The 25149-nt window shown below is 48.3% G+C and overlaps 1 protein-coding gene across 1 annotated transcript in view; it reads right to left on the bottom strand.

Annotated features, from left to right (window-relative positions):
* The window catches only part of NDUFS4 (NADH:ubiquinone oxidoreductase subunit S4), a 151385-nt gene extending 126642 nt beyond the window's left edge, over nt 1-24743 (bottom strand). Inside the window, exon 1 of the mRNA XM_040421234.1 lies at nt 24590-24743. Within this exon, the coding sequence (XP_040277168.1) occupies nt 24590-24669 (80 nt within the window). The 5' untranslated portion in view covers nt 24670-24743. The remainder of the gene's footprint in view (nt 1-24589) is intronic.
* Between the last annotated feature and the right edge of the window lie 406 nt (nt 24744-25149).

Raw genomic sequence — 25149 nt, 5'->3', positions numbered from 1 at the left:
ACAAAATTGAAGCGTTTTTGTTTCCGGAATTGAGACCCTATGACTGATCTCAATACCGGAAAATATAAACGCTAGTGTGAAAGTAGCCATCACATTAAATTTTTAAATTACATTCTGTGCTACCAAACAAAATGTGTTTTTTTTCTCATCTCTATTCAGGCAAGACCGCCATGATGCCTTCTTCCAGCCATGTCTCATCGTCAGACAGACTACTTAGGTTTCTACTTTTCCATCACCCTTCCCACCTTCTGAATACCTGATCCTGACACCCCCAATACTATGCCCATTATGCTCCCCAATATTAATTGGTAATAATGTTGCCCCCCAACAGAAGTAAAGCCCACCATAATGCCTCCGTAGTAATTCAACCTATAGTGCCCCCAGTTGTAGTACAGCCTACAATAATGCTCCCCCCAGCAGCCCGGATCAGGCAGTTGCAATTATAATGACATCAGTGTGCTGGCCTCTGATAGTCAACGGCTGGGCAGGTAGACCACTACCTGTGCCCCTCCACAGCATTCAACTGTATCGCCATCTTGAGGAAGGCGATACAGTTGATTGTTGGGAGGCCTTCCCACGTACCCCTTGGCGTATGAGTCACTGGCCTAGTACCCCCGCATTGTGACAATGTAATAAACCAATGCAAAATGATGATGAACTTTGATTTGGTCAAAGGTTTGGTCAGAAGAAGAGAAAGGGCTGGAGACTGAGCCTTCAGACAGCTAGACTGATGGCTTTATCACAGTACAGTTTTCTGTAGCCGCTATAATAGAATTCTATGGGCCGCATAATGGAAACCAGACGGATCCGTTATGCGGCCCATAGACTTCTATTATAACGAAATGCCTCTTAAAGTCAGAATTTAATCCTATAATTTAAGTCCATTATGACCAATGACTACATATACGCTATTGGTCCTGAGGGAATGTATGGAGCAGGCTTAGGAGCTTGCCCACTCCATATGTGATGGGTGCCGGCCCTGTCACACAGCTGGCATTCACCTCCAGGGGTAAGGATTGAAGTAAGCCCAATAGTGACTGCAGCATCATTTAGGAGAGCGCTTCCTCTGTGCCCCGATCAACAGTTCGCCCAGGAATTCAATTGTGTGGTGCCAAATGGTTGTTATGGCACGAGAAACAGTCAAGGGTATAATACAGAAGTCGGCAACCCCCGGCACGCGTGCCCGGCATGGCACGCGAGTCTGTCTCTGCTGGCACGTGTGAGCGGCTGTCAATTTCGCCCCATAAGACGCACTTTTTCTTCCCCCAAAATGGGGGAGAAATGCCCCTGCGTCTTATGGGGCGAATGCTTGCCGTTTTACATCGCAAGCTGCGATGTAGGAGCGAGCGGGGACTCGGGGAGGGACTGGGAGGAGGATCTGGGGGCTGGCAATAGCGGCGGGGCGGTGCAGTCAGTGTAGTATAGCCCCGCCCCGCCGCTCCGGTATACTAATATAAGATGTCATATTCATTTATTGGTTATTAAACATGCTCCCTCAGTCCTATTACTACCTTACATCCTAATCGCATCTGTAGAATTCAGGCAGGCCAGGCGGGCGGCAGCGTAACTCTTGTCATGTGCCTGAATGAAGCAGGCGACGCAGGCAAGTGACGTCAGTGAGAGACGCGCCGGCCGCCCGGCTTGGGCTGCCTGAATTCTACAGAAGCGATTAGGATGTAAGGTAGTAATAGGACTAAGGGGGCATGTTTAATAACCAATAAATGAATATAACATCTTATATTTGAATACTGGCAGCGGGGGGGGGAGGCGGGGGCGATCTGTGGATGGCACAGTTATGGGCTGGGGGGGGGTCTGTGGATGTCACTGTTATGGGCTGGGGGGGGGTCTGTGGATGTCACTGTTATGGGCTGGGGGGGGGGGGGGGTCTGTGGATGGCACTGTTATGGGCTGAAAGGGGGTCTGTGGATGGCACTGTTATGGGCTGAAAGGGGGTCTGTGGATGGCACATATATAACAGTGCCACCCACAGATCCCCCCAGCCCATAACAGTGCCATCCGCAGATCCCCCCCTGTAACAGTGCCAGCCACAGATCCCCCTGTAACAGTGTCCGTCATCCACAGATCCCTCCCATAAGTGTCCGTCATCCACAGATCCCCCCATAACAGTGTCCGTCATCCACAGATCCCCCCCATAACAGTGACCGTCATCCACAGATCCCCCATAACAGTGTCTGTCATCCACAGATCCCCCCATAACAGTGTCTGTCATCCACAGATCCCCCCCATAACAGTGTCCGTCATCCACAGATCCCCCCATAACAGTGTCAGCCATCCACAGACCACCATTAGTTCCAAACCCACCAAACACACAGCACACCTTTTGGTTAAAAATATTATTTTTCTTATTTTCCTCCCCAAAAACCTGCATCTTATAGGGCGAAAAATACGGTACGTGATTCGCCCACCCACCTCTGACATTGCCGCATTTCATAAAAAGTATAAAAATGAAAATCTAACTAACACTATGGAGCGCTGTTGTTCACTGGCACCCGGTTGTCTGATGGTTTCAAAAATGGCACTCGGTGTGTAAAAGGTTGCTGACCCCTGGTATAATATGATGCCGGTGAAATTATACACTGCAATACAGAAGTAGTAGAGGCGAGAGGTAGGGTTGGGCGATATCAAAAATATCCCCACGATAAGGATATTAAGAAATTTATCGCGATAACGATATGTATTGCGATAAATGCCCATTTAGAAAAAAATAAACACTCAAAACATGTACTCGTGTTTCCTTGTTGCCCCCATACATTATGTCTCCTTGATCCCCATGCAGTAATATCTCTTAGTTGTCCACCAAGAACGGGGTCACCATTCCCCACCAAATCTGATGGAGCAGCCGTGCCCCCTGCTGCTCCATTCATTCTCTATTGGAGTGCTGGAGATAGCAGCGATCAGCCATCTTCACCGCTCCCACAGAAAATGGGACATCCTAGCGGAAAACCCTGATAAGTGGGTTGTTCAAAGTGTGCCCATCATAGGTGCACATTGTCAGGAAGGGCACCTTGTAATCATAAAGATGCCTTTGAGTCAAATAAAACATTGGGGGTTATTTACTAAAGACTGGCGCTTCCCATATGGGTCTTAGTCCCTACGCACTACAGCCATATTACCGCAGCCCCCAGAGCGCAGCGACTGTTCTCACCCCCGGCCAATTTGTGCAGCAGCCCCCAGAGCGCAGCGACTGTTCTCAGCCCCGGCCTCTCTGTGCAGCAGCCCCCAGAGCGCAGCGACTGTTCTCAGCCCCGGCCTCTCTGTGCAGCAGCCCCCAGAGCGCAGCGACTGTTCTCAGCCCCGGCCTCTCTGTGCAGCAGCCCCCAGAGTGCAGAGACTGTTCTCAGCCCCGGCCTCTCTGTGCAGCAGCCCCAGAGCGCAGCGACTGTTCTCAGCCCCGCCCTCTCTGTGCAGCAGCCCCCAGAGTGCAGCGACTGTTCTTAGCCCCGACCTCTCTGTGCAGCAGCCCCCAGAGCGCAACAACTGTTCTCAGCCCCGACCTCTCTGTGCTGCAGCCCCCAGAGCGCAGCGACTGTTCTCAGCCCCGGCCACTCTGTGCAGCAGCCCCCAGAGCGCAGCGACTGTTCTCAGCCCCGGCAACTCTGTGCAGCAGCCCCCAGAGCGCAACAACTGTTCTCAGCCCCGACCTCTCTGTGCTGCAGCCCCCAGAGCGCAGCGACTGTTCTCAGCCCCGACCTCTCTGTGCTGCAGCCCCCAGAGCGCAGCGACTGTTCTCAGCCCCGACCTCTCTGTGCTGCAGCCCCCAGAGCGCAGCGACTGTTCTCAGCCCCGACCTCTCTGTGCAGCAGCCCCCAGAGTGCAGCGACTGTTCTTAGCCCCGGCCTCTCCGTGCAGAAGCCCCCAGAGCGCAGCAACTGCTATCCAGCGCCGGTCTCCTGGCTCTGGGGGTTTACAGCCAATAGATGCCATTTCTTTGTGATCTAAGAGGGCTTATACCCCAGTGACTAGGGTTGTCACAATACCAGAATTTTGATTCAATTTCGGTCCCATAAAAAAGTAATGCAATACTCGATACCAAGCAAAAGAAAAATTAAATGCCAAAAAAAAGTGTGCATTCCGCAATATATGAAACATGCGGCCCATAATAGAACAGTCCTATCCCATTTTTTAGGGGAGAAGGAGACAAAAAAATAAAATAAAAAAATAAAGGAGAATCGAGTGTTTTTTTACTTTTTTTTCTGTTACCGCATTCACCACATAATAGATATTTTTCAATACTTTAATAGTTTGGACTTTTTCGGATGTGTCGATACCTATTTTTTTATATTGTTTATATATTTTTATGTAAATTGGGAAAAGGGTGATTTAAAATGTTTATGTTTTGGTGTTTTTTTTTTAAAACTTTTTATTTAATAACTATTAGCCCCCTTATGGGGCTAGAACCTGGGATCTTTTCATCCCTTGTCCTATGCACCCTAATAGACATCTATTAGGGTGCATAGGATATCACATTGTCCCTGCTGCCCTGTGCTTTGTGCACACGGCAGCAGGGAGATTACCATGGCAGCCATGAATGGCTTCAGTAGCATCCTGGCTGCCATGGTAACCGATCGGAGCCCTGAGATTTCACTGCTAGGGCTCCGATAAGAAGTTACCACTGCACCACCAATGAATGGAGGGGAGGGGGCCACTGCCACCAAGGATTATAATACTGGGGGGGCTTGGGTGCACTGCGCCACCAATGATTATAATTTACAATACTGGGGTATGGGGGGGGGCGCACTGCACCACCAATGAATGTAATTAACCCCCATAATACAAATATAGACTGCGGGTGCCAGCCATATCACACAGTTGGCACTCGACCTCAATGACAGGAATCCCACCGAACCGTGACATTTAACCCCTCAGGTGCCACACTTGAAGGCTAAATTGCCTCGGTTCGCGGGATCGCCACTTCCTGTCATTGAGACCGGGTGATGGGTATGTGATACGGCCGGCACCCGCAGTCTATATTTGCATCTAGGGTCATTCTCATTGGTGGCGCAGCGGCCACAGCCCCTCCCATCCTCCTCACTATTACCTTCTCATTGATGGCACAGTCGGTCACAGTGGGGAGGGACTCTCCTTCTCCACAGTGCCGGCTGTAATGTGCACCGGATGTTTTAGAGGCATTCAGCACTGTGATATATGTCTGCCCCTATGACGTCACTTAAATACTGTGGTAATTAAGAAACAGCGATATGGCGATATCGCCATTTCTTAATACCACGGTATATCGTTAATACCAGTTTATTGCCCAACCCTAGCAAGAGGCGTCAGGTTCCCTTTATACAGTCAGGTCCATAAATATTGGGACATGGACACAATTCTAACATTTTTGGCTCTATACACCACCACAATGGATTTGAAATGAAACGAACAAGATGTGCTTTAACTGCAGACTGTCAGCTTTAATTTGAGGGTATTTACATCCAAATCAGGTGAACGGTGTAGGAATTACAACAGTTTGCATATGTGCCTCCCACTTGTTAAGGGACCAAAAGTATTGGGACAATTGGCTTCTCAGCTGTTCCATGGCCAGGTGTGTGTTTTTCCCTCATTATCCCAATTACAATGAGCAGATAAAAGGTCCAGAGTTCATTTCAAGTGTGCTATTTGCATTTGGAATGCGTAAGCAAAAACATCGTCCTGTTATGGGTTTTAATACGTTTCAATAAAGTCTACACCAATTTCTACAAATCTGGGATCCTAGATATTTCTCTACCTTCATTGCCAATAAAAAGTACAACTTTTACCACAAAAAAAAAAAAAAACACCCTTGAAGGCGGGGCATTACAAAAATAAAAACATCACACGCTGGATTGCGCAGGGCAAAGTAATTTTTTTGGAGACCCGGTGACGTACCGAGCTCTCCATAAGGACTGCTAGACGGAGGCTTCCGCCCAGCATTGAGCCCAGTGACGTCACCGGCACTAATTTCCATGCTTTAGCGCTGCCCTAGTCTGTAAAACGGAAGCCTCCGCCTTGCAGTGTGCCAGAGTAAACAAACAAGCCCTTGCCCTGCGCTATACATGAAATGCTCTGATGCCAACATCGGGGGGCTACGTGGGTGAAAATGTGGGTATATCGGGGCTCCAGGGTGGATAAAAATCAATGATAAAAAAAAAAAAAAGATTTTTTTGATTTAAATCAGATTTTTTTTATATAAAATGCTTTTTGAGGAAAATATATTACCATCCAAAAGGTTATTCCATCATGAAATAAAGATTAGTTTTTTAATTATGTAGAATAAGGCTGTACGTAGACTCCCATATTGTTGAATGGATCAGGCAGTGGCTGAGGGACAGACAACAGAGGGTTGTAGTCAATGGAGTATATTCAGACCAAGGTCTTGTTACCAGTGGGGTACCTCAGGGATCTGTTCTGGGACCCATATTGTTTAATATCTTTATCAGCGAAATTGCAGAAGGCCTCGATGGTAAGGTGTGTCTTTTTGCTGATGACACAAAGATTTGTAACAGGGTTGATGTTCCTGGAGGGATACACCAAATGGAAAAGGATTTAGGAAAACTAGAGGAATGGTCAAAAATCTGGCAAATAAAATTGAATGTTGATAAGTGCAAGATAATGCACCTGGGGCGTAAAAACCCAAGAGCAGAATATAAAATCAGTGATACAGTCCTAACCTCAGTATCTGAGGAAAGGGATTTAGGGGTCATTATTTCAGAAGACTTAAAGGTAGGCAGACAATGTCATAGAGCAGCAGGAAATGCTAGCAGAATGCTTGGGTGTATAGGGGGAGGCATTACCAGTAGAAAGAGGAAGGTGCTCATGCCGCTCTACAGAGCACTAGTGAGACCTCATTTGGAGTATTGTGCTCAGTACTGGAGACCATATCTCCAGAAGGATATTGATACTTTGGAGAGAGTTCAGAGAAGAGCTACTAAACTAGTACATGGATTGCAGGATAAAACTTACCAGGAAAGATTAAAGGACCTTAACATGTATAGCTTGGAAGAAAGACGAGACAGAGGGGATATGATAGAAACTTTTAAATACATAAAGGGAATCAACAAGGTAAAAGAGGAGAGAATATTTAAAAGAAGAAAAACTGCTACAAGAGGACATAGTTTTAAATTAGAGGGGCAAAGGTTTAAAAGTAATATAAGGAAGTATTACTTTACTGAGAGAGTAGTGGATGCATGGAATAGCCTTCCTGCAGAAGTGGTAGCTGCAAATACAGTGGAGGAGTTTAAACATGCATGGGATAGGCATAAGGCCATCCTTCATATAAGATAGGGACAAGGGCTATTCATAGTATTCAGTATATTGGGCAGACTAGATGGGCCAAATGGTTCTTATCTGCCGACACATTCTATGTTTCTATATGTGTAATTTTTTTGGTAAATAAATTCCATTAATCCATTCACAATGTCATGCTCTTCTAGAGGTTTTTGTAAGATTATTGGGAAGTTTCTCTGCCTACAAGATATTATCACAGATGCTTGGTTTACTTTTGCAGTTCTCAAAACTGAATTTGACTCAGCAGAGATCACATGCCTCTTCTTCACAGCAAAAATGTTATAACATGAACAGAGTTGAGAAAAATACCTTAATCCTAACTTCTACAAACCTATGAATGCAGAATCAACCTAATCAAACTAATATGAAAAGTTGTTTAAATCTTCATCTACTTGCATATTATAAGTTATACCAGCAAGAATTAGTCTTTATGTAGAAAACTATGATTTAAATCAAGCCTTACTGACTAGTGATTTAAATCAAATCCACCCTGCGGGGCTCAGCTCTGAACCTGGAAAACCCCTTTAAAGCCCCCATATATCATATAGTATATGAAAATCTCTTTCGAACAAAGCTAGAGCCAGCCCCGTACCTCACAGGGATCCAGAAATCTCCACATCTATTGCTGCAATTGTTCTCCTAAATTTATATCAAGCTGGCGGCTCAGAGGGCATGTCCAGTACCCGCCACAGCTTCTACCAGTAGATATGGTTGGTGGCAGTTGAAGAATGGAACTGAGCACGTGCGACCACCTCTGCAAGGTGAAAAGAGATGAGGAAAAGAACAGACAGCAGGTGGCGCTATGCAGTTACATTCCATTGAATAGCGGCTATAATAACTTTTTAATGATTTGCAATTACAAGAGTATTCAGATCCAGGTGCTGGCTTGAAACATGTAGAATATTATTTTTTTGGGATAACCAGTAATTGAGGGAGGAACAATAAAGAACCGGTCAATAATGTCACCAGTTCTTTGCGGAATTGAGTAGTTTGGTTGAACATAGATAACGCATTATATTATGACAGAATACAGTATATGTACGCCCACGGCAAACCCAACAGCATTTGCCATAAAGTGAGACACAATGTTGTTCTGAGGCTGCACAGAAAGTACTGTAAGTATTCAATTAGTACAGAATTTACGAAGAACACAAGCGCCAAAGAAATGAATGTTGTGAAATAAGCCTAACCTTACTCCGCACTTTGTGGCGAGGAAAACACTGCCAAAGATCTGCCGCCAATCTGATCTAAACCATTTACAGAATCGCGAAGGTAAAAACTTTCTCCATTAACATTTTTCAGAGAGATTGTAAATCATGGGGGCTCCATACTGAACGTCAAAAACCACTGGGGGCTGGTGTAAGGGAAGAATCTTCTGTCTCTACTCCAGGACCAGCGCGGCTGACTTCACGGTCTGTGCAGTCTCACGCTCCGCAGTCATTATTACACTGTAATAGAGATGCTAATATAGCAGATAGCACATCATTTACAGATCACAATTACTGCGCAAGGACGTCTGCAGGCCAGGCACATGCGCCAATTAGAAGTTCCTGAAAGGGATCGGAGGTGGTAATTATAAGGCTGAAAGTGATGTTTCCTTAGCTTTGTATCTGCGACTTACACGCCAGATTGTTTGAGGTCATCCTACCCACCCAGATGGGAATGTTTATCACATACCAACCCCACCGGACTGACTCAACATCTGAACTTTTCAAGTGAGCGTCAAATAATGAGTTGAAGAAAGTTACAATATGTCCAGATGATGCACATCCAGTCTCGCTCCCTTGGGTTATAATAAAGACATCTGTGATCAAGTTCAAAGTGTGCAGCGCGGCTCATCCGCAGCACGCAGGGCTCACTTACCTTCCACGGAAGAGAACGCTAATCACAGAATAACATGGAATCACATTGCACCATACAGACCTTCTCCACCGAGATGTATTTTATTTCAAAAAAATAATAAATGATTAATACGGCTGAGAGGTGGAGAGAAGAGACACTTCATAGCTCCCAAAACTACCTCCATGTTCTCAATACTCTGTTTAGTGCCAATTCGACCCAACCTTGGGATGAAGTCCTTTGTAATCTGAAACAGACTGATTGCTAAGGACGTTCTGTCTGACAACCCCATAGATATTGGGCCATGAATCAATTGTAGACGGGTGGTCTTAGATGGCCCTGTGTGAATAAAACAATTCACATCGCTCTTAGATCTTCATGAGCAGTAAATTCGTAGAGCCTTTCCTTTCAAAATTCAGGCCTTTGCAGTCTGGTCCCTGTCTCTACAAGTCTACTAGATCACATGACACTCTGCATTCATACTCCTATGGCCACATCTATCCCACACTGCAAAGACTGCTTTCTTGAATAGGGGCTGATGCTGCAGGAAGCAAAGGACTTTACCAGCAAGGGATCCTTCCACAAACCGCTAACACAGAAAATGTGTCATTCCCTATCTGGGTAAGATATTCAAGATATATTAGCCATCAGCTGCTCTTACAGCTAATATCAGCAGGGAGGAAGTAAAGGGCTGCCATAAAATCATGTATTCTCCAAATTTTCCCCACCATGAAAAGGAATGTGAGGTATGCAAGTGAACAATGTTCCTTAACAGCATAGAGCACTCATATTTTAGGCATGAAACTTGAATTTGCATACTTAGGTGCAAATCCGCATATCCTAAGAGGAATACAGGTGGACCACTGGACATATGCTTTAAAATGGATCACCCACTTTGATATGCATGGAGGGAAGCTGCTGCATGCTGGGCATGACAGCCGCCTAATGTAACGTCCAATAGCCATGAATCTTTAAATGGGTTGTCACACTTCAGCAAGTGACCTTTATCGTGTAGATAAAGTTAATACAAGCCACGTACTAATGTATTGTGATCGTCCATATTACCTCCTTTGCTTGATTCTATACTGACCATTTAATCAGCCTGTTTCCAGCACTACCTCTGCAGTCCTGACCACCGTTGTGTGTTTACAGGCAATAACTGGCCTCAGCGGTGAAGGTTGCTGAGGCCAGGTATTGGTGCGTACATGTTCCTTCGTTATTGTACCTCATTTAGGGACTTTGGTGTGTTTTAGAAATAAGTTGGAGAACCCCCTATAAGTCCTTGAGTTGTCCTTGTTAATCGTTAACTGTGACCACTGCAATCACTGTTGTCGTCAGCCCTCCTCTGGGTATCCATCCCGATATTTATACGTCCTATTCATGTCCGTTTTCACTGATCCGGGCCACCCATTAGGCCTCTTGCACACGACCGATATGGTTTCCGTTTCAGTTTTGAATGTGATCCATATCTGATAGACTGTAATCTCCATAGATTACACGGGGGATGCAAGAAGTTACTCAGACATGTCAGGAGAGGCGATGGGTCCTCTAAGCTTCTAGTGCCTGTGTCTCTGCCTGGTGTCGTAACTTACAGATCCATTAAGACAGAACTGTGGTTGGGCAGAAGAGAGACTGAATGCTATAAGGGGTCCAGTCACACATCCGCAAAATGGGTTCACATCCGTTCCGCAATCATTTTCAATGAGGCTGCAAAAGATGCAGACAGCACACAGTGTGCTGTCCGCATCCGCACTTCCATTTCGCGGCCCCACAAAAAAAAATAGAACATGTCCTTTTCCGCAGCCACGGACAAGAAAAGGCATTTCTATTATAGTGCCGGCCATGTGCGGTCTGCAAAATGCGGAACGCACGTGGCCGGTGTCCGTTTTTTGCAGATCCGCAATTTGCGGACCGCAAAACACTTGCGGATGTGTGAATGGACCCCAAGTACGAGGACAGTATTTTTATTAGGACATCTGCCTGTGAAGTCTCTCCAATGTCCATTACCGACATGAACACTACGGTCACCGGAAACTGAAAACATGAGGAACGGAAGAGAAGGCTCTGACCAGCAATATTACACAAACCGTCAGCCACCGCCAAGATAATTAAACTGCAGGACAATATGGATATGTTCCCCAAAGCGTACCGGAACCACGAGCCAATCATGGAGAACATCCAGCTGTATGGAAAGTTTTCCCCTTGTGCGGGACCTTCTGGAAAAATGACTGACTGAGGGCTTTTAAACAATGGTGTTGTGTAGGAATGGGAAATGGCTCCAAGCAAAACACCAGATCATTGTCACTGAAGGCACACCAGCTTATTCATTAAAGGGGTACTCCGGTAAGATTAAGTTATCTCCTGACCACAGGGATCACTGTTAGATCAGTGGGGGTCCTATCACAATGAATGGAGCGGCTGGTCATTTCCACGGGAATTCCGGAGATAGCCGAGCGCTGTACACACCTATCTCCGGAGCTCCCATAGATATTAATGGAGCATCTACAGTACACGCATGTGTGATCGGTACCTCAGTTCATTTCAGGCGGCTACAGGGGGTAAGTGGTAACCTTCCCGTGATCGGTGGGGGTCCTACTGCTACCGCTGTGGTGGATAACTTAATAGGGTTTTCCTCAGGCTAGGTCATCAATATCTGACCAGTGGGGGTCCTACACCCAGGACCCCTGTGATCAGCTGTTTGAGAAGGCACTGCCACTCCTGTTACCCCCCTCCCCTCGGCCTTCACTCAGCTCTAACCTATGCGCAGAGGGGCCAAATTAGGGAGGGTTCTTTGAATTTGCAGTCAAGCACACTTGCTACTGCTTCATACAACTCTATGAGAGGTCAGAAACCGTTATATAAACGAGGGTTGTTGCGATGCTAAAATTTTGATTCGATTTTGACACCATAAAAAAGTATTGCGATACTCGATACCACGCAAAAAAAGATAAAACAACAAAAAAGCAGCGTGCACTCCTTATTTTATGGAACGTCTGGCCCATAATCGAACAGTCTGATCCCATTTTTTGGGGGGTACAAGGTGACAAAAAAAAATGGCGTTACGGCGTGCACTGCATAGGAGATTTTTCTTTATATTTTAATAGTTCACACTTTTTTGGGCATGGCGATATGTAATATGTTTACTTATTTATTGTTTATATATTTTATATTTAAAATTGTGAAAAGGGGTGATTTAAACTTAATATTTTGGTGTGTTTTTTTTTTTACTTTTTATTAAATAACTATTTCCGCCCTTAGGGGCTAGAACCTGGGATCTTTTCATCCCTTGTCCTATTCACCCTAAGAAAGCTCTATCAGGGTGAATAGGACGTCACACTCTCCCTGCTGCTCTGTGCATAAGTACACACAGCATCAGGGATGTTACCATGGCAGCCAGGGCTTCAGTAGCGTCCTGGCTGCCATGGTAACCGATCGGAGCCCCAGGATTACACTGCTGGGGCTCCGATCAGAAGCTGCCACTGCACCACCAATGAGGGGGAGGGGACCCTGTGGCCACTGCCACCAATGATTATAATACGGGGGGGGGGGGGGGGGCGCACTGCGCCACCAATGTTTTTATTACTAGGGGAAGGGGGGCGAGCGTACCGCAGTAAATGTCAAACCAATACCGGTACAAAAGTATCGATAATTCGATACCCGCTACAACCCTAATAAAAAACAATAGACCAGTTTTCGGGCAGAACAGCCCCCAGCATGGCCGGTTCCCACAAAGGGAATACTACTTCTCTGATCCATGCAGCTAGGATCTGGCTCCATCCCTCCCCCCACGCCAACATCCAATGACTGGCTGCAGCAGAGATGTGTCCCCCATGCGTCATATCACAGGCTCACATGATGCACGGGGGGCACCTCACCGCTGCAGCCGGCTATTGGCTGCAGAAGACACATGACCCACATCAAACAAAATACTGATGTGGGAAGACCGGTTAGCTGCATGTTGGAATGGGAGAAGCGAAAGGAGCCAGAACCCAGCGGCGGGGAACAAGTAGGATTCCCTCCGCAGGACCAGCCAGGCTGGGGGACTCTTCCCGAAAAGGTCCATAAACAAATGGCTGAATACAATTTTACAAAAGGGGTTAGCCAATCTGGGACATTGAAGGAATATATCAGATAGGAGAGGGTCTCAGACTTGTCACCCCCACCTATCTAGAGAACGAGGCCACCGGGGCGGAGGGGAGCAGACCGCACATGGGTGACTATGCTCCGTTCACTTGTATGGGACTGCCGAAAATACCTGAGCTATTTTTTAAACTTGCACAGATGTGAACAGAGGGTGGCTGCTCTCCGTTCACTTTGCAGGTCATGTTCTGGAGATAGAAGAGGGTCCCACATCTGGGACCCTCTTCTATCTGACATCAATGGGAATTCCCTTTTTAAATGGGACAAGGGAACAGCTTGCTCGCTCAGTCAGGACTCCGGGGTCCCTGTATCTGCACTTAACTGTATGAACGTGGAACTACAATAATGATTTCCCAATGATTTGCAATTGTGGAAAAAGAAAATACCGGAATATAATAAGTATACACTGAAAGCATAAAAAGCTGATCTATATCCTGAACTGCATTAGGAGACCTTTGGTAGAAGAACGGGTTAAGGGACATTAAACCGCTCCTTTCTCGGAAGCCATGTTTTAGATATCATGTCAGGTAACATAATTTAATTACATATTAATGATGTGCACTTCCTTCCATAAATGTCGTAACTTGCAGAAAATCCATAAATACAAGACTTGGCACATACTGGAAGGAAGACATGACTGTGGCGCTGGAGTAGTCACACATGGCTGCAGGCACCGACAAGCTGGCATGCTGCTCGACCCATCCAACCTGAAACCCACCCAAAACCACCCGGCACAAGGGAAGAGGAAAGGGCTGGAAATGTGGGTGAAATCACATCTCCTCACTGCACTCCTTTACAGCAACGCTCCAGCAGAAATAGAGCGCCCCTCCGGTCCGACAATTATTATCCAGGGAATTGGTGGTGACGTTACCCGATGCCCTCCTCTTTATCCATTATGCTTCTGATCGGACAATTCCTGGGCCTCGCATGGCTGCAGCGTTTCTCAGACTGTCCTGAGGATAGGTAGCAAATGTCCATTGTGGGGCGCCCCCTGCAGAGGTGTCTCCGCCAGTGTCAATGCATCGGAAATCAGGACTTGCGTTGCAAAACACTGCGTTAGACAATATAGTCTCATATTATTCAAATTTACAGGGGTTTTCCAGGAGTCTTTCACACGGGATCCCCGACAATCTGTTGTTTGAGAAAGCATCGGCAGTCACAGTAGCACCGTGGTCTCCTCGCAGCTTTCTCTAGGCCATGTGATGTCACCTTCATCGGTCAAGCGGCCTAGGCACAGCTCAGCTCCATAGAAGTGAATGGGGCAGAGCTGCGATACCAAGCACCAATGTACGGCGCTGTGTTTGGTAAGCCGGGAGAAAGCATCGACGCTCACATGACCCCCGATACCTTCTCAAACAGCTGATCAGCGGGCGTCCCAGGTGTCGGACTCCCACCGATCAGATACTGATGACCTACCCTGAGAACAGTCGTCAGTATAAAACTCCCAGGGAGAAGGAGTCTTCCCCCCCCCCCCCCCGTGCCGCCACCACCACCACCACCAATGAGGAGAACGACGGGAGGAGGAGGGGAGGGGCCACTGCGATACCAATGGTGATAACTAACCCATTAATACAAATATAGCCGGCACCCTCCGCCTATGTGATTCTGCCGACGGCCCCTGCCGCCTGTATTTGTATTAATGGGTTAGTGCAGCACCTGAGGAGTTAACTGCCGCGGAAAGCAGCGCCCTGCCTCCTGTATTTGTATTAAAAGGTTACTTATTTTCATTGGTGGCGCAGTGCGCCCCCCCTTCCACCAGGACTAAAATCATTGGTGACGCAGTGCGCCCCCCTAACCCCCCCAGTATTATAATCATTAGTAGCAGTGGCTACAGGGTCCCGTCCCCTCCTCCTCATTGGTGGCAGCTTCTGATCGGACCCCAGGAGTGTAATCCCGGGGGTCCGATCGGTTACCATGGCGGCCAGGACGCTACTGTGTGCACAAAGCCCAGGGCAGCAGGGAGAGTGCGAGATCCTATTCACCCTAATAGATCTCTCTAATAGGACAAGGGATGAAAAGATATAAATCACCCCCTTTCCCAATTTTATATATAAACAAATAAATAAACCTATTACATATCGCCACACCCGAAAAAGTGTGTACTTTTAAAATATTTTTTAAAAAACTCCTTTGCGGTGAATTAATAAAAATCGCGCCATTTTTAGTCACCTTCTCCCCCTAAAAAATAGGATAGGACTGTTCGATTATGGGCCGGACATTCCATAAAATGCGGAACGCACACAGCTTTTTTGGGATTTTTTTTTTTTTCGCGTGGTATCGAGTATCGCAATACTTTATAGTATCAAAATCGGATCAAAATTTTGGTATCGTGAAAACCCTAGTTGCATGAGCATTAAAAAGTCACAAAACAGGGTCTTGTGACTTTACATCAAAAACTGGCGGACCGCTGTTAGTAAATGTCCAAACGTTCATCTTTCAGAAGCCCTGTCCCCCTATTACAGATGGAACCCCCAGACCTCCTGTGGTTCAGTAGAACCAGTTAGACCAGCATAGGCTTCTATGTTACCTCCAATATCAGTGCACAAAACGCAGATTAGGCAATCTAAAAGCGGCTTTATGCTACCTGCACACATTGCAGATTACGAGCGGTTTTTCTGTGAGGATCCTCGTGAGTAAAAACGTAACGCAGCATAACACAGGACCAGCAGTGCATGAGATCAGATGAATGTCACGTACACTTTACTTTTTCCTTCCATGCGGATTTAGAAAAATACAGTATATGAATTCTACGTGCGGTTCTTTTGTGCCGATTTCATCATTTTCAATGCAAGGGTGAGAGCTTCGGAAAAACATCAAAAACTACAAGTAATGCCTCATGCACACAGCCATTGCCTGTCCGTGCCCGTTTTGCAGCCCGCAAATAGCGGTTCCACAATATACGGGCAGGGGCCATGTGCGCACTGTATCACAGACTTATTCACTTGAATGGGTCTGCAATTCGGGAGATATAATGCGGAACGGAGGCACAGATTGTAGTGCGGTCGTGCGCATGAGCCCTAAAATGTGGAAATGCACAGATGTTCGTGCCGAATTTCTGCAAGACAGCCCACACCTGTGATCATCCCTCCATGCAGTGACTTCCCGGTGAGCTTGTGCTATACACAGCAGCCAGCCCGAACACCGCGATCTTCACGGCAAATCATAAAGGCAGGCAGGGCTGGTGTCACCTCTAATGCCTCATTCACACGTCAGTGATTGTGAGCCGGAACCAGGTGCGGCTCTAACCACAGAACAGGTGCCGATCCCTCCCTTCTACCTCATGTCTGTGGAGGCTCCGGTCCTGTTTTGGCTCACAATCACTGATGTGTGAATAAGGCCTGAAACCAACGGCCTGATATCCATGGACCAGGGTGCACCATAGTAATGGGGAGGGGAAAACAGTTACTCATTCAAGTTCACTTACAGAGTTGCAAATTATCACCACATTAAAGGCGTATTCTGGTATCTTAAAGGGGTTATCCAATTTCTCAGAACCCTCCCCATATGCCGTACCCCTCACATGGAATATACTTACCCTGCTCCCCGCCACTGCAGCTTCTCTCTGCACACTGATGAAAACATCCAGCGTCGGGGGGAGCAGCCAATGGCAGGCGGGGGCAAGCCTCCCTAGCATTGCAGGTGACACTAGGGAGGCTCGTCCCCGCCTGCCATTGGCTGTTCTCCCCCCCCATCCATCCGTCCGTCCGTGTGCAGGGAGAAGCAGCAGCAGCGGTGGTGCGGGGACCAGGAGCGGCGCTGCGAGCAGGGTAAGCATATTACAGGTGAGGGGCTCAGCATATGTAGGGGGGGTTGAGAAATTGGATAACACCTTTAAGGCTACTTTCACACTAGCGTTCGGGGCTCCGCTTGTGAGCTCCGTTTGAAGGCTCTCACAAGCGGGCCCCCGAACACATCCGTACTGCCCTAATGCATTCTGAGTGGATGCGGATCCGCTCAGAATGCATCAGTCTGGCAGCGTTCAGCCTCCACTCCGCTCAGCAGGCGGACTCCTGAACGCAGCTTGCAGCATTCGGGTGTCCGCCTGGCCGTGCGGAGGCAAACGGATCCGTCCAGACTTACAATGTAAGTCAATGGGGACGGATCCGTTTGAAGATGACACAATATGGCTCAATTTTCAAACGGATCCGTCCCCCATTGACTTTCAATGTAAAGTCTGGACGGATCCGTCTGAACAAGTTTCACACTTAGAATTTTTTTTTAACTATAATGCAGACGGATCCGTTCTGAACGGATCCAAACGTCTGCATTATAGGAGCGGATCCGTCTGTACGGACATCAGATGGACCCGCTCTGAACGCTAGTGTGAAAGTAGCCTAATACTGATGACCAATCCTCAGGATGGGTCATCAATACCAAACTGCTGGGGGTCTGACTCCTAGCACCCCTGCTGATCAGCTGTTAGAAGGGGCCACAGCACCCACCAGCACTTGTCTACGTTGTAGTGGCGGCGCAGGGTAATTACAGCTTTCGCTCTCATTCACTTAAATGGGAAGACCAGTTGTAGTTACCCTGCGCCGGCACTACAATGTAGACACTGTGCAGGTAAGCACTGAAGAGAACGCAGCGCCTTCAAACCGCTGTATCGGCGGGGGTGCCAGGAGTCGGCCCTCCACCAATTTGAAAGTGATGACCTGTCCTGAGTAGTGTTGAGCGAACTTCTGTTTTAAGTTCGGCGTCTAAAGTTCGGCTTCCGGTTAGCGAAGAATCCCGATATGGATTCCGAATTCCGTTGTGGTCCGTGGTAGCGGAATCAATAATGGCCGATTATTGATTCCGCTACCACGAACCACAACAGAATTCGGAATCCATATCGGGATTCTCCGCTAACCGGAAGCCGAACTTTAGACGCCGAACTTAAAACAGAAGTTCGCTCAACACTAATCCTGAGGAAACGTCATCAATATCATAAAAACCCGGAATACCCCTTTAACACTGTGTTTTTCTGGTTACAGAACACAACAGACGGGGGGGGGGGCAGGATGAATACTTCTTACTCAGCACGATGTACTCTGGTCTTCATTACTCCAAATACAAATCAATTGCTAAGTGAGTAAACACTGTTTATGCATCTAATGTGGCTGGCCCGTGTACAGGCCGGGAGGCGCGGTGACAGTTTCATTGTGCAGCCGCCTCTTCAGACCTCCATTACCCTATGACCGAGTTCAGCCATCGTTACACAACATGCTGTACGCAAAGAAACCAGCATCGTGGGGGGCAGGAAATATGGAGGGGGGGGTTACTTTTTTTTTTTTTTCTCGTTTTGCATATCTTGGAAAGGTCAAGAACAAGACGTCAAATCCAAGTAAGTTCTCAAAAATTATGAAAAATATAAAACAAGCCATGGACTGGTCCTGTTGACACTGGGACATTGCATACCGTGGTGGACCAGTCACACAGTAGGGGACAGGCACCACTGACCACACCTCGAGACCCTTCAATGACTGCAGAGGGGCTCCTCTGGATGCTGTGCCGTTTGGCGCCCATCTCTGAAACCTCAAACTCATTGCTATGGGGCGTTATAAATAGCACTAACACCTCCCATCAAAAATGGCTATGAGGGGTAGGTGACCTCAGGAGCAATAGCACACAAGGATATGGACCCAGAAGTAAGCACTTGTCCACAAGATATCACCAAATGAAGCAATTCAGGATCAGCTTCCACTCCTTCCTAATAGTTACCCTAAGGCCTCATGTACACGACCGTTCCGTTTTTTGCGGTCCGCAAAAAAACGGAAGCCGCCCGTGTGCCTTCTGCAATTTGCGGAACGGAAGGCCCATTGTAGAAATTACTATTCTTGTCCGCAAAACGGACAAGAATAGGACAGGTTATATTTTTTTTTTTGCGGGGCCACGTAACGGAGCAACGGCTGCGGACAGCACACGGAGTGCTGTCCGCATCTTTTGCGGCCCTATTGAAGTGAATAGGTTTTGGCGGCTCGGATGCGGACCCAAACAACGGCCGTGTGCATGAGGCCTAAGGGGGTCATGTACCTCTGGTAGACCTGCAAAGGGACGCATACTTACCTGCTTCCCCGCTCTGCTTCCGTTTTGACTCCAGTGCAGCCAATTGCTGGCTGCAGCAGTGACCTGCCCTCCTTGAGTCACGTGCCAATTTAACTTGATGCAAGGGGAGCAGGTCACCACTGCAGCCAGCGATGGAAGTTTACATCCTGAGAGCGGAGTGGGGAAGCCGAGGCTGGGAGCCAGCGTCAGGAAGCAGGTAACCATGTTTTCCCTTTGCAGGTCTGCCCAGGAATGGGGGGGGGTTTACCAACCAGACAGGGGTGGCAGAGAATAGAGCAGGGACAAGAGGTTGTTTAAAGCATTAGATGTCTTTGGCCAAATTTACAATTAAAGGGAATGCATCATCAGAAAATGACCTATTGCTTGAATCGCGTTATTATGTTTACCATTTTTAAAGAATTTTTGGTGACATTTTTAATTTTCCATGTCAATATCTTTAAACAAAAAATGAATTACGGTAATATAATTAAATTATTATATCATTTAAAATTAATCCTGCAGTTTTCGCACTGGCCACTAATAATAATAATAGGCGCCACTTCTTGGTCTGTACAGATCACCTCACTGCAGTTATCTGCTCATTTATACACAGCGGTGATGTCATTACAGGCAGGATTACAAAGACAGATAAGACAGGATGCATTATTCACAATAGGTGGTTGTGAAATCTTATCTACTCCTTCCTTGTACAATGACCTCTGCACAGGGCACAGACCATGCCTAGCAGACTCTGCCACAGAAGTCACTGAGGTCCCCTCCTGACCATTGTGTCTATGGACCATGGGGCTGCCGTACAGTCATGTTCTTAAAGGGAATCTGTCAGCAGCAGATGTGTTCCTGTATACACGTGTATATGAAAATCTTAAAAACATTTATAGAATCAAGTGGCCAATTCATTCTAGCAGATTCCTGCCATCTTCCGGATGGAGGCACATGTCCAAGGCGCCCGAGGTCAGTCTGTAGGCCAACGCTGAGTGCTTACAGTGCCGGGTAAAATGTTATAAAAAACAGTAATGCCGTGGGGACCAAATCTCTGAAATTCTTGTCATGCATCCATGTTAATGTTGTGACGCCCTCAAGTATGACAATCCAGGGCTCAGAAACCTCTGGAACGCCCCCAAGTCTAAGCCACATGTACCCCACCACGGACCCCGGCAGAGCTCCACAAGTGGAGGGTTTTCAGTAGAAATGTTTACAAGAAGAAAAAGCTTTTCTGAGAAATCTCCTCGGAGGGTCAACTTTTCAGTAAACAACTCTTCCGATTAATGAACTCCTGAACCGGGGAAAGGCTGATGGAACTAATCCTATGACTGGGGAAGGGGGGGGGGGGGGGGCAGGAGGTAATAGACTTCTCAGCCACTCCATCCTCATTCACAAGGGGTGGGAGGCACTACAAAGCCAGCGCTGGGGTCCTACACAGTGCATGTCCTCCTTAACGTCCACTAGAGGCGTCTCAACCTCTCTGAAGGCCAAGACTGGGACACGTGCCATTCAGGAGAACGGGGAACCTTGGCAAGAGCCTCGATCTTAAGACATCAACATCGGTTACCGGTCGGTTTTCCCAGAGACTGAGATAAACCAAATGGAGAAAAGTACTGGGACACGTCTTAGTCACTGCCTTCAGGTGTATCATTCAGTGCCATTGCCACAGGGGTATAAAATCCAGCCCCCGGCCATGCCCAGGTCACTGGATTCCAGCGTGGTCCAGGAATAAGATGTCACCGCAGGGCTCGTGCACACGATTGTAGCCTGATTTCTGGTTCGCAAATCTGGGGGAAATCCACAGCAAAATCCGCAATAACATCGGCAAGTAAGGCATGCAGATTTTGTTGTAGAAATGCAGTGAAATCCACCTAAAAATCTGCCTAAACGACACTGCCATGTGCATGTTAGGGGGCATTCACACGACGAATGGCCGTCACACCGACGTTTTCAGAACCAATGAAAGTCTATGGGGCTACTGACATGGCAGAGGATAGTGGCCGTCAGAAGATAGGATGCCTGCTTCATGTCCAGACAGATATAGAAGTGCCCTCGTCTAACAGACACTAATATCAGATACACAATGGGGGAAAAAAAGACCTTTAAAAAATAAATAAAATTCAAAAAATCATTCCTCGCACACAAGGGACCACTCACTCCGCACTGGAGGCCTCAGGACCTTACGCTCGCAGCATGGTGACATCGCATGATCCCACTGGGAGTGTGAGGTCCTACTGCCTCCAGTGAGGGGAGAGTGGTCCTGCACATGTCTGTGGAAGGCGGAGGCATTACAGACCCTGAGAGGCACCACCCAGGGGGGGGGGGGGGGGGCATTACTGATACTGGGAGGCACCACCCAGGGGGGGCATTACTGTTACTGGGAGGCACCAACGGGGACCATTACTGATACTGGGAGGCACCACCCAGGGGGGGCATTACTGTTACTGGGAGGCACCAACGGGGACCATTACTGATACTGGGAGGCACTTAATGGTTCATTATTGGTACTGGAGGGCACTATGGGGTCCATTTGATGTCCAGAGAGCACTATGGGGGGGGGGGGGGGGGGAGAGTATGTATACATAGGCCACTACGGGAGGGGCATTATGTATACTGAGGCCACTATGGGGAGGGAATTATGTATACCAAGGGCACTACGGGTGGAGGGGGCATTATTTATACCGAGGGCACTACAGGGATGGCATTATGTATACCGAGGGCACTACGGGGGGCATTATGTATACCGAGGGCACTACGGGAGGGGGCATTATGTATACCGAGGGCACTATGGGGGGAATTCTGTATACATAGGCCACTACGGGAGGGGCATTATGTATACCAAGGGCACTACGGGAGGGCATTATGTATACCGAGGGCACTACGAGGGGGGCATTATGTATACCGAGGGCACTACGGGAGGGGGCATTATGTATACCGAGGGCACTACGGGAGGGGGCATTATGTATACCGAGGGCACTACGGGAGGGGGCATTATGTATACCGAGGGCACTACAGGGGGGGACGTTACGTATACCGAGGGCACTACGGAGGGGGGGCATTATGTATACTGAGGCCACTACGGAGGGGGGGGGGGGGGCACTATGTAAACTGAGGCCACCACGGGGGGCATTATGCATACTGAGGCCACTACGGGGGGGGGGATTATGTATACCGAGGGCACTACCGGGAGGGCATTATGTATACCAAGGGCACTACGGGGGCATTATGTATACCAAGGGCACTACAGGGGGGCATTATGTATACCGAGGACACTATGGGGGGGCATTATGTATACCGAGGGAACTACGGGGGGGCATTATGTTTACCGAGGGCACTACAGGGGGGGGGGCATTATGTATACTGAGGGCACTACAGGGGGGGGCATTATGTATACCAAGGGCACTACAGGGGGGGCATTATGTATACCAAGGGCACTCTAAGCGTTGGGATGTTAAAAAAAAAAAAGGCCAATAAAATGTATCCGTTTTAACTGTTGCTAAAAATAGAGACGGACAGAAAATGGAGGGCACTACGGAGGGGGGGCATTATGTATACTGAGGCCACTACGGGGGGCATTATGCATACTGAGGCCACTACGGGGGGGGGGGGATTATGTATACTGAGGGAACTACCGTGAGGGCATTATGTATACCGAGGACACTACGGGGGGGCATTATGTATACCGAGGGCACTACGGGGGGGGCCATTATGTATACCGTGGGCACTACGGGAGGGCCTATTATGTATACCGTGGGCACTACGGGAGGGCCCATTATGTATACCGAGGGCACTACGGGAGGGCCCATTATGTATACCGAGGGCACTACGGGAGGGCCCATTATGTATACCGAGGGCACTACGGGAGGGCCCATTATGTATACCGAGGGCACTACGGGAGGGCCCATTATGTATACCGAGGGCACTACGGGAGGGCCCATTATGTATACCGAGGGCACTACGGGAGGGCCCATTATGTATACCGAGGGCACTACGGGAGGGCCCATTATGTATACCGAGGGCACTACGGGAGGGCCCATTATGTATACCGAGGGCACTACGGGAGGGCCCATTATGTATACCGAGGGCACTACGGGAGGGCCCATTATGTATACCGAGGGCACTACGGGAGGGCCCATTATGTATACCGAGGGCACTACGGGAGGGCCCATTATGTATACCGAGGGCACTACGGGAGGGCCCATTATGTATACCGAGGGCACTACGGGAGGGCCCATTATGTATACCGAGGGCACTACGGGAGGGCCCATTATGTATACCGAGGGCACTACGGGAGGGCCCATTATGTATACCGAGGGCACTACGGGAGGGCCCATTATGTATACCGAGGGCACTACGGGAGGGCCCATTATGTATACCGAGGGCACTACGGGAGGGCCCATTATGTATACCGAGGGCACTACGGGAGGGCCCATTATGTATACCGAGGGCACTACGGGAGGGCCCATTATGTATACCGAGGGCACTACGGGAGGGCCCATTATGTATACCGAGGGCACTACGGGAGGGCCCATTATGTATACCGAGGGCACTACGGGAGGGCCCATTATGTATACCGAGGGCACTACGGGAGGGCCCATTATGTATACCGAGGGCACTACGGGAGGGCCCATTATGTATACCGAGGGCACTACAGGGGGGGGCATTATGTTTACCGAGGGCACTACGGGGGGGGGGGCATTATGTTTACCGAGGGCACTACGTATACCAAGGGCACTCTAAGGGTTGGGATGTTAAAAAAAAAAAAAGGCCAATAAAATGTATCCGTTTTAACTGTTGCTAAAAATGGAGATGGCCAGAAAATTGAGGCACACACGGATAAAAAATGGCCATAAAAAACTGGCAGTGTAACAGTTTGGCGCGGTTTGTTTTGTTTACAGTGGTGTGAATGCTCCTTACACTGACAGACACCCGGGGACACAATGCTGTAAGCACCGGGAGACCAGGCTTCACCTCCAGGTGACATTGTCCCCAGGAGGCCACCACTATCCAGAGACTCCAGGAGGTCTACACAGAACCAGATCATCTGCAAGAGGCGCAGACAGCTGCTTCTGACAATGTCACACCAGCAAACCCCCATGGGAGGTGAGGTGTTCACACTACTGCGGCGTCATGCGACTTTTACACGTGTTGTATGACTATCAAGCAGTCCCCACCACCGCGGTCGGTGTGAGGTACACGGTAAGACCCCGTACACACAGGCTGAGGTAACTGTCACACACACTGCACTCCCCGCCATGACAGGAGGCGGACTACACCCGAGCCGCACGTCCCATTCCGTTACCTGGTCGGGGTGAGAACGGCCGCCGCTGCTTTCCTAACCCATAACACTTGTCTAAGCGCCGGTGACATTGAGGCCGCCATGGTAAAGCCCAGTAGTATGTATTTGTAGCACTGAGGGACGGAAGCTGCAGAAGGACAATAAACGCTGAAGCGCAAAAGCGAGCGTGATGACGTCACCGGCGGCGCTTCAAGGGACCAGAGAGGAGATCGCGCGGTAGTCACTGGCGATGTGAAAAGACTTGGCCGCTCCCCGGGCCGGAGAATGGGGCTCACGGGTGCCTGGATATTTTACTACTATTTTATTTTATTTATATATTTTATTTTTTTGCATGAGTTATATATAAAGCTGACGAACCGTTAATGAAGATTTGGGAGTCATAGAAGAGAAGGTGCCTGATAAGCGTCAACAGAGGTGTCGGGCAGCTGCTTATCTCCCTCTCTCATTGGAATTAAATATTCGCGCTCTCTGTAGGCGCATACGGTAGAAATGCACATGGAAAGAGTCCGCCATGTATTTGCTGGGGGATCTGAGGGCGACCCTCGCATTTCTGCATGCCATTC

The sequence above is a fragment of the Bufo bufo genome, chromosome 2 (assembly GCF_905171765.1).
Source record: "Bufo bufo chromosome 2, aBufBuf1.1, whole genome shotgun sequence".
Taxonomy (NCBI): domain Eukaryota; kingdom Metazoa; phylum Chordata; class Amphibia; order Anura; family Bufonidae; genus Bufo; species Bufo bufo.
The sequence above is the reverse complement of the archived record's forward strand: the minus strand, read 5'-3'. Positions and strand labels throughout refer to the sequence as shown.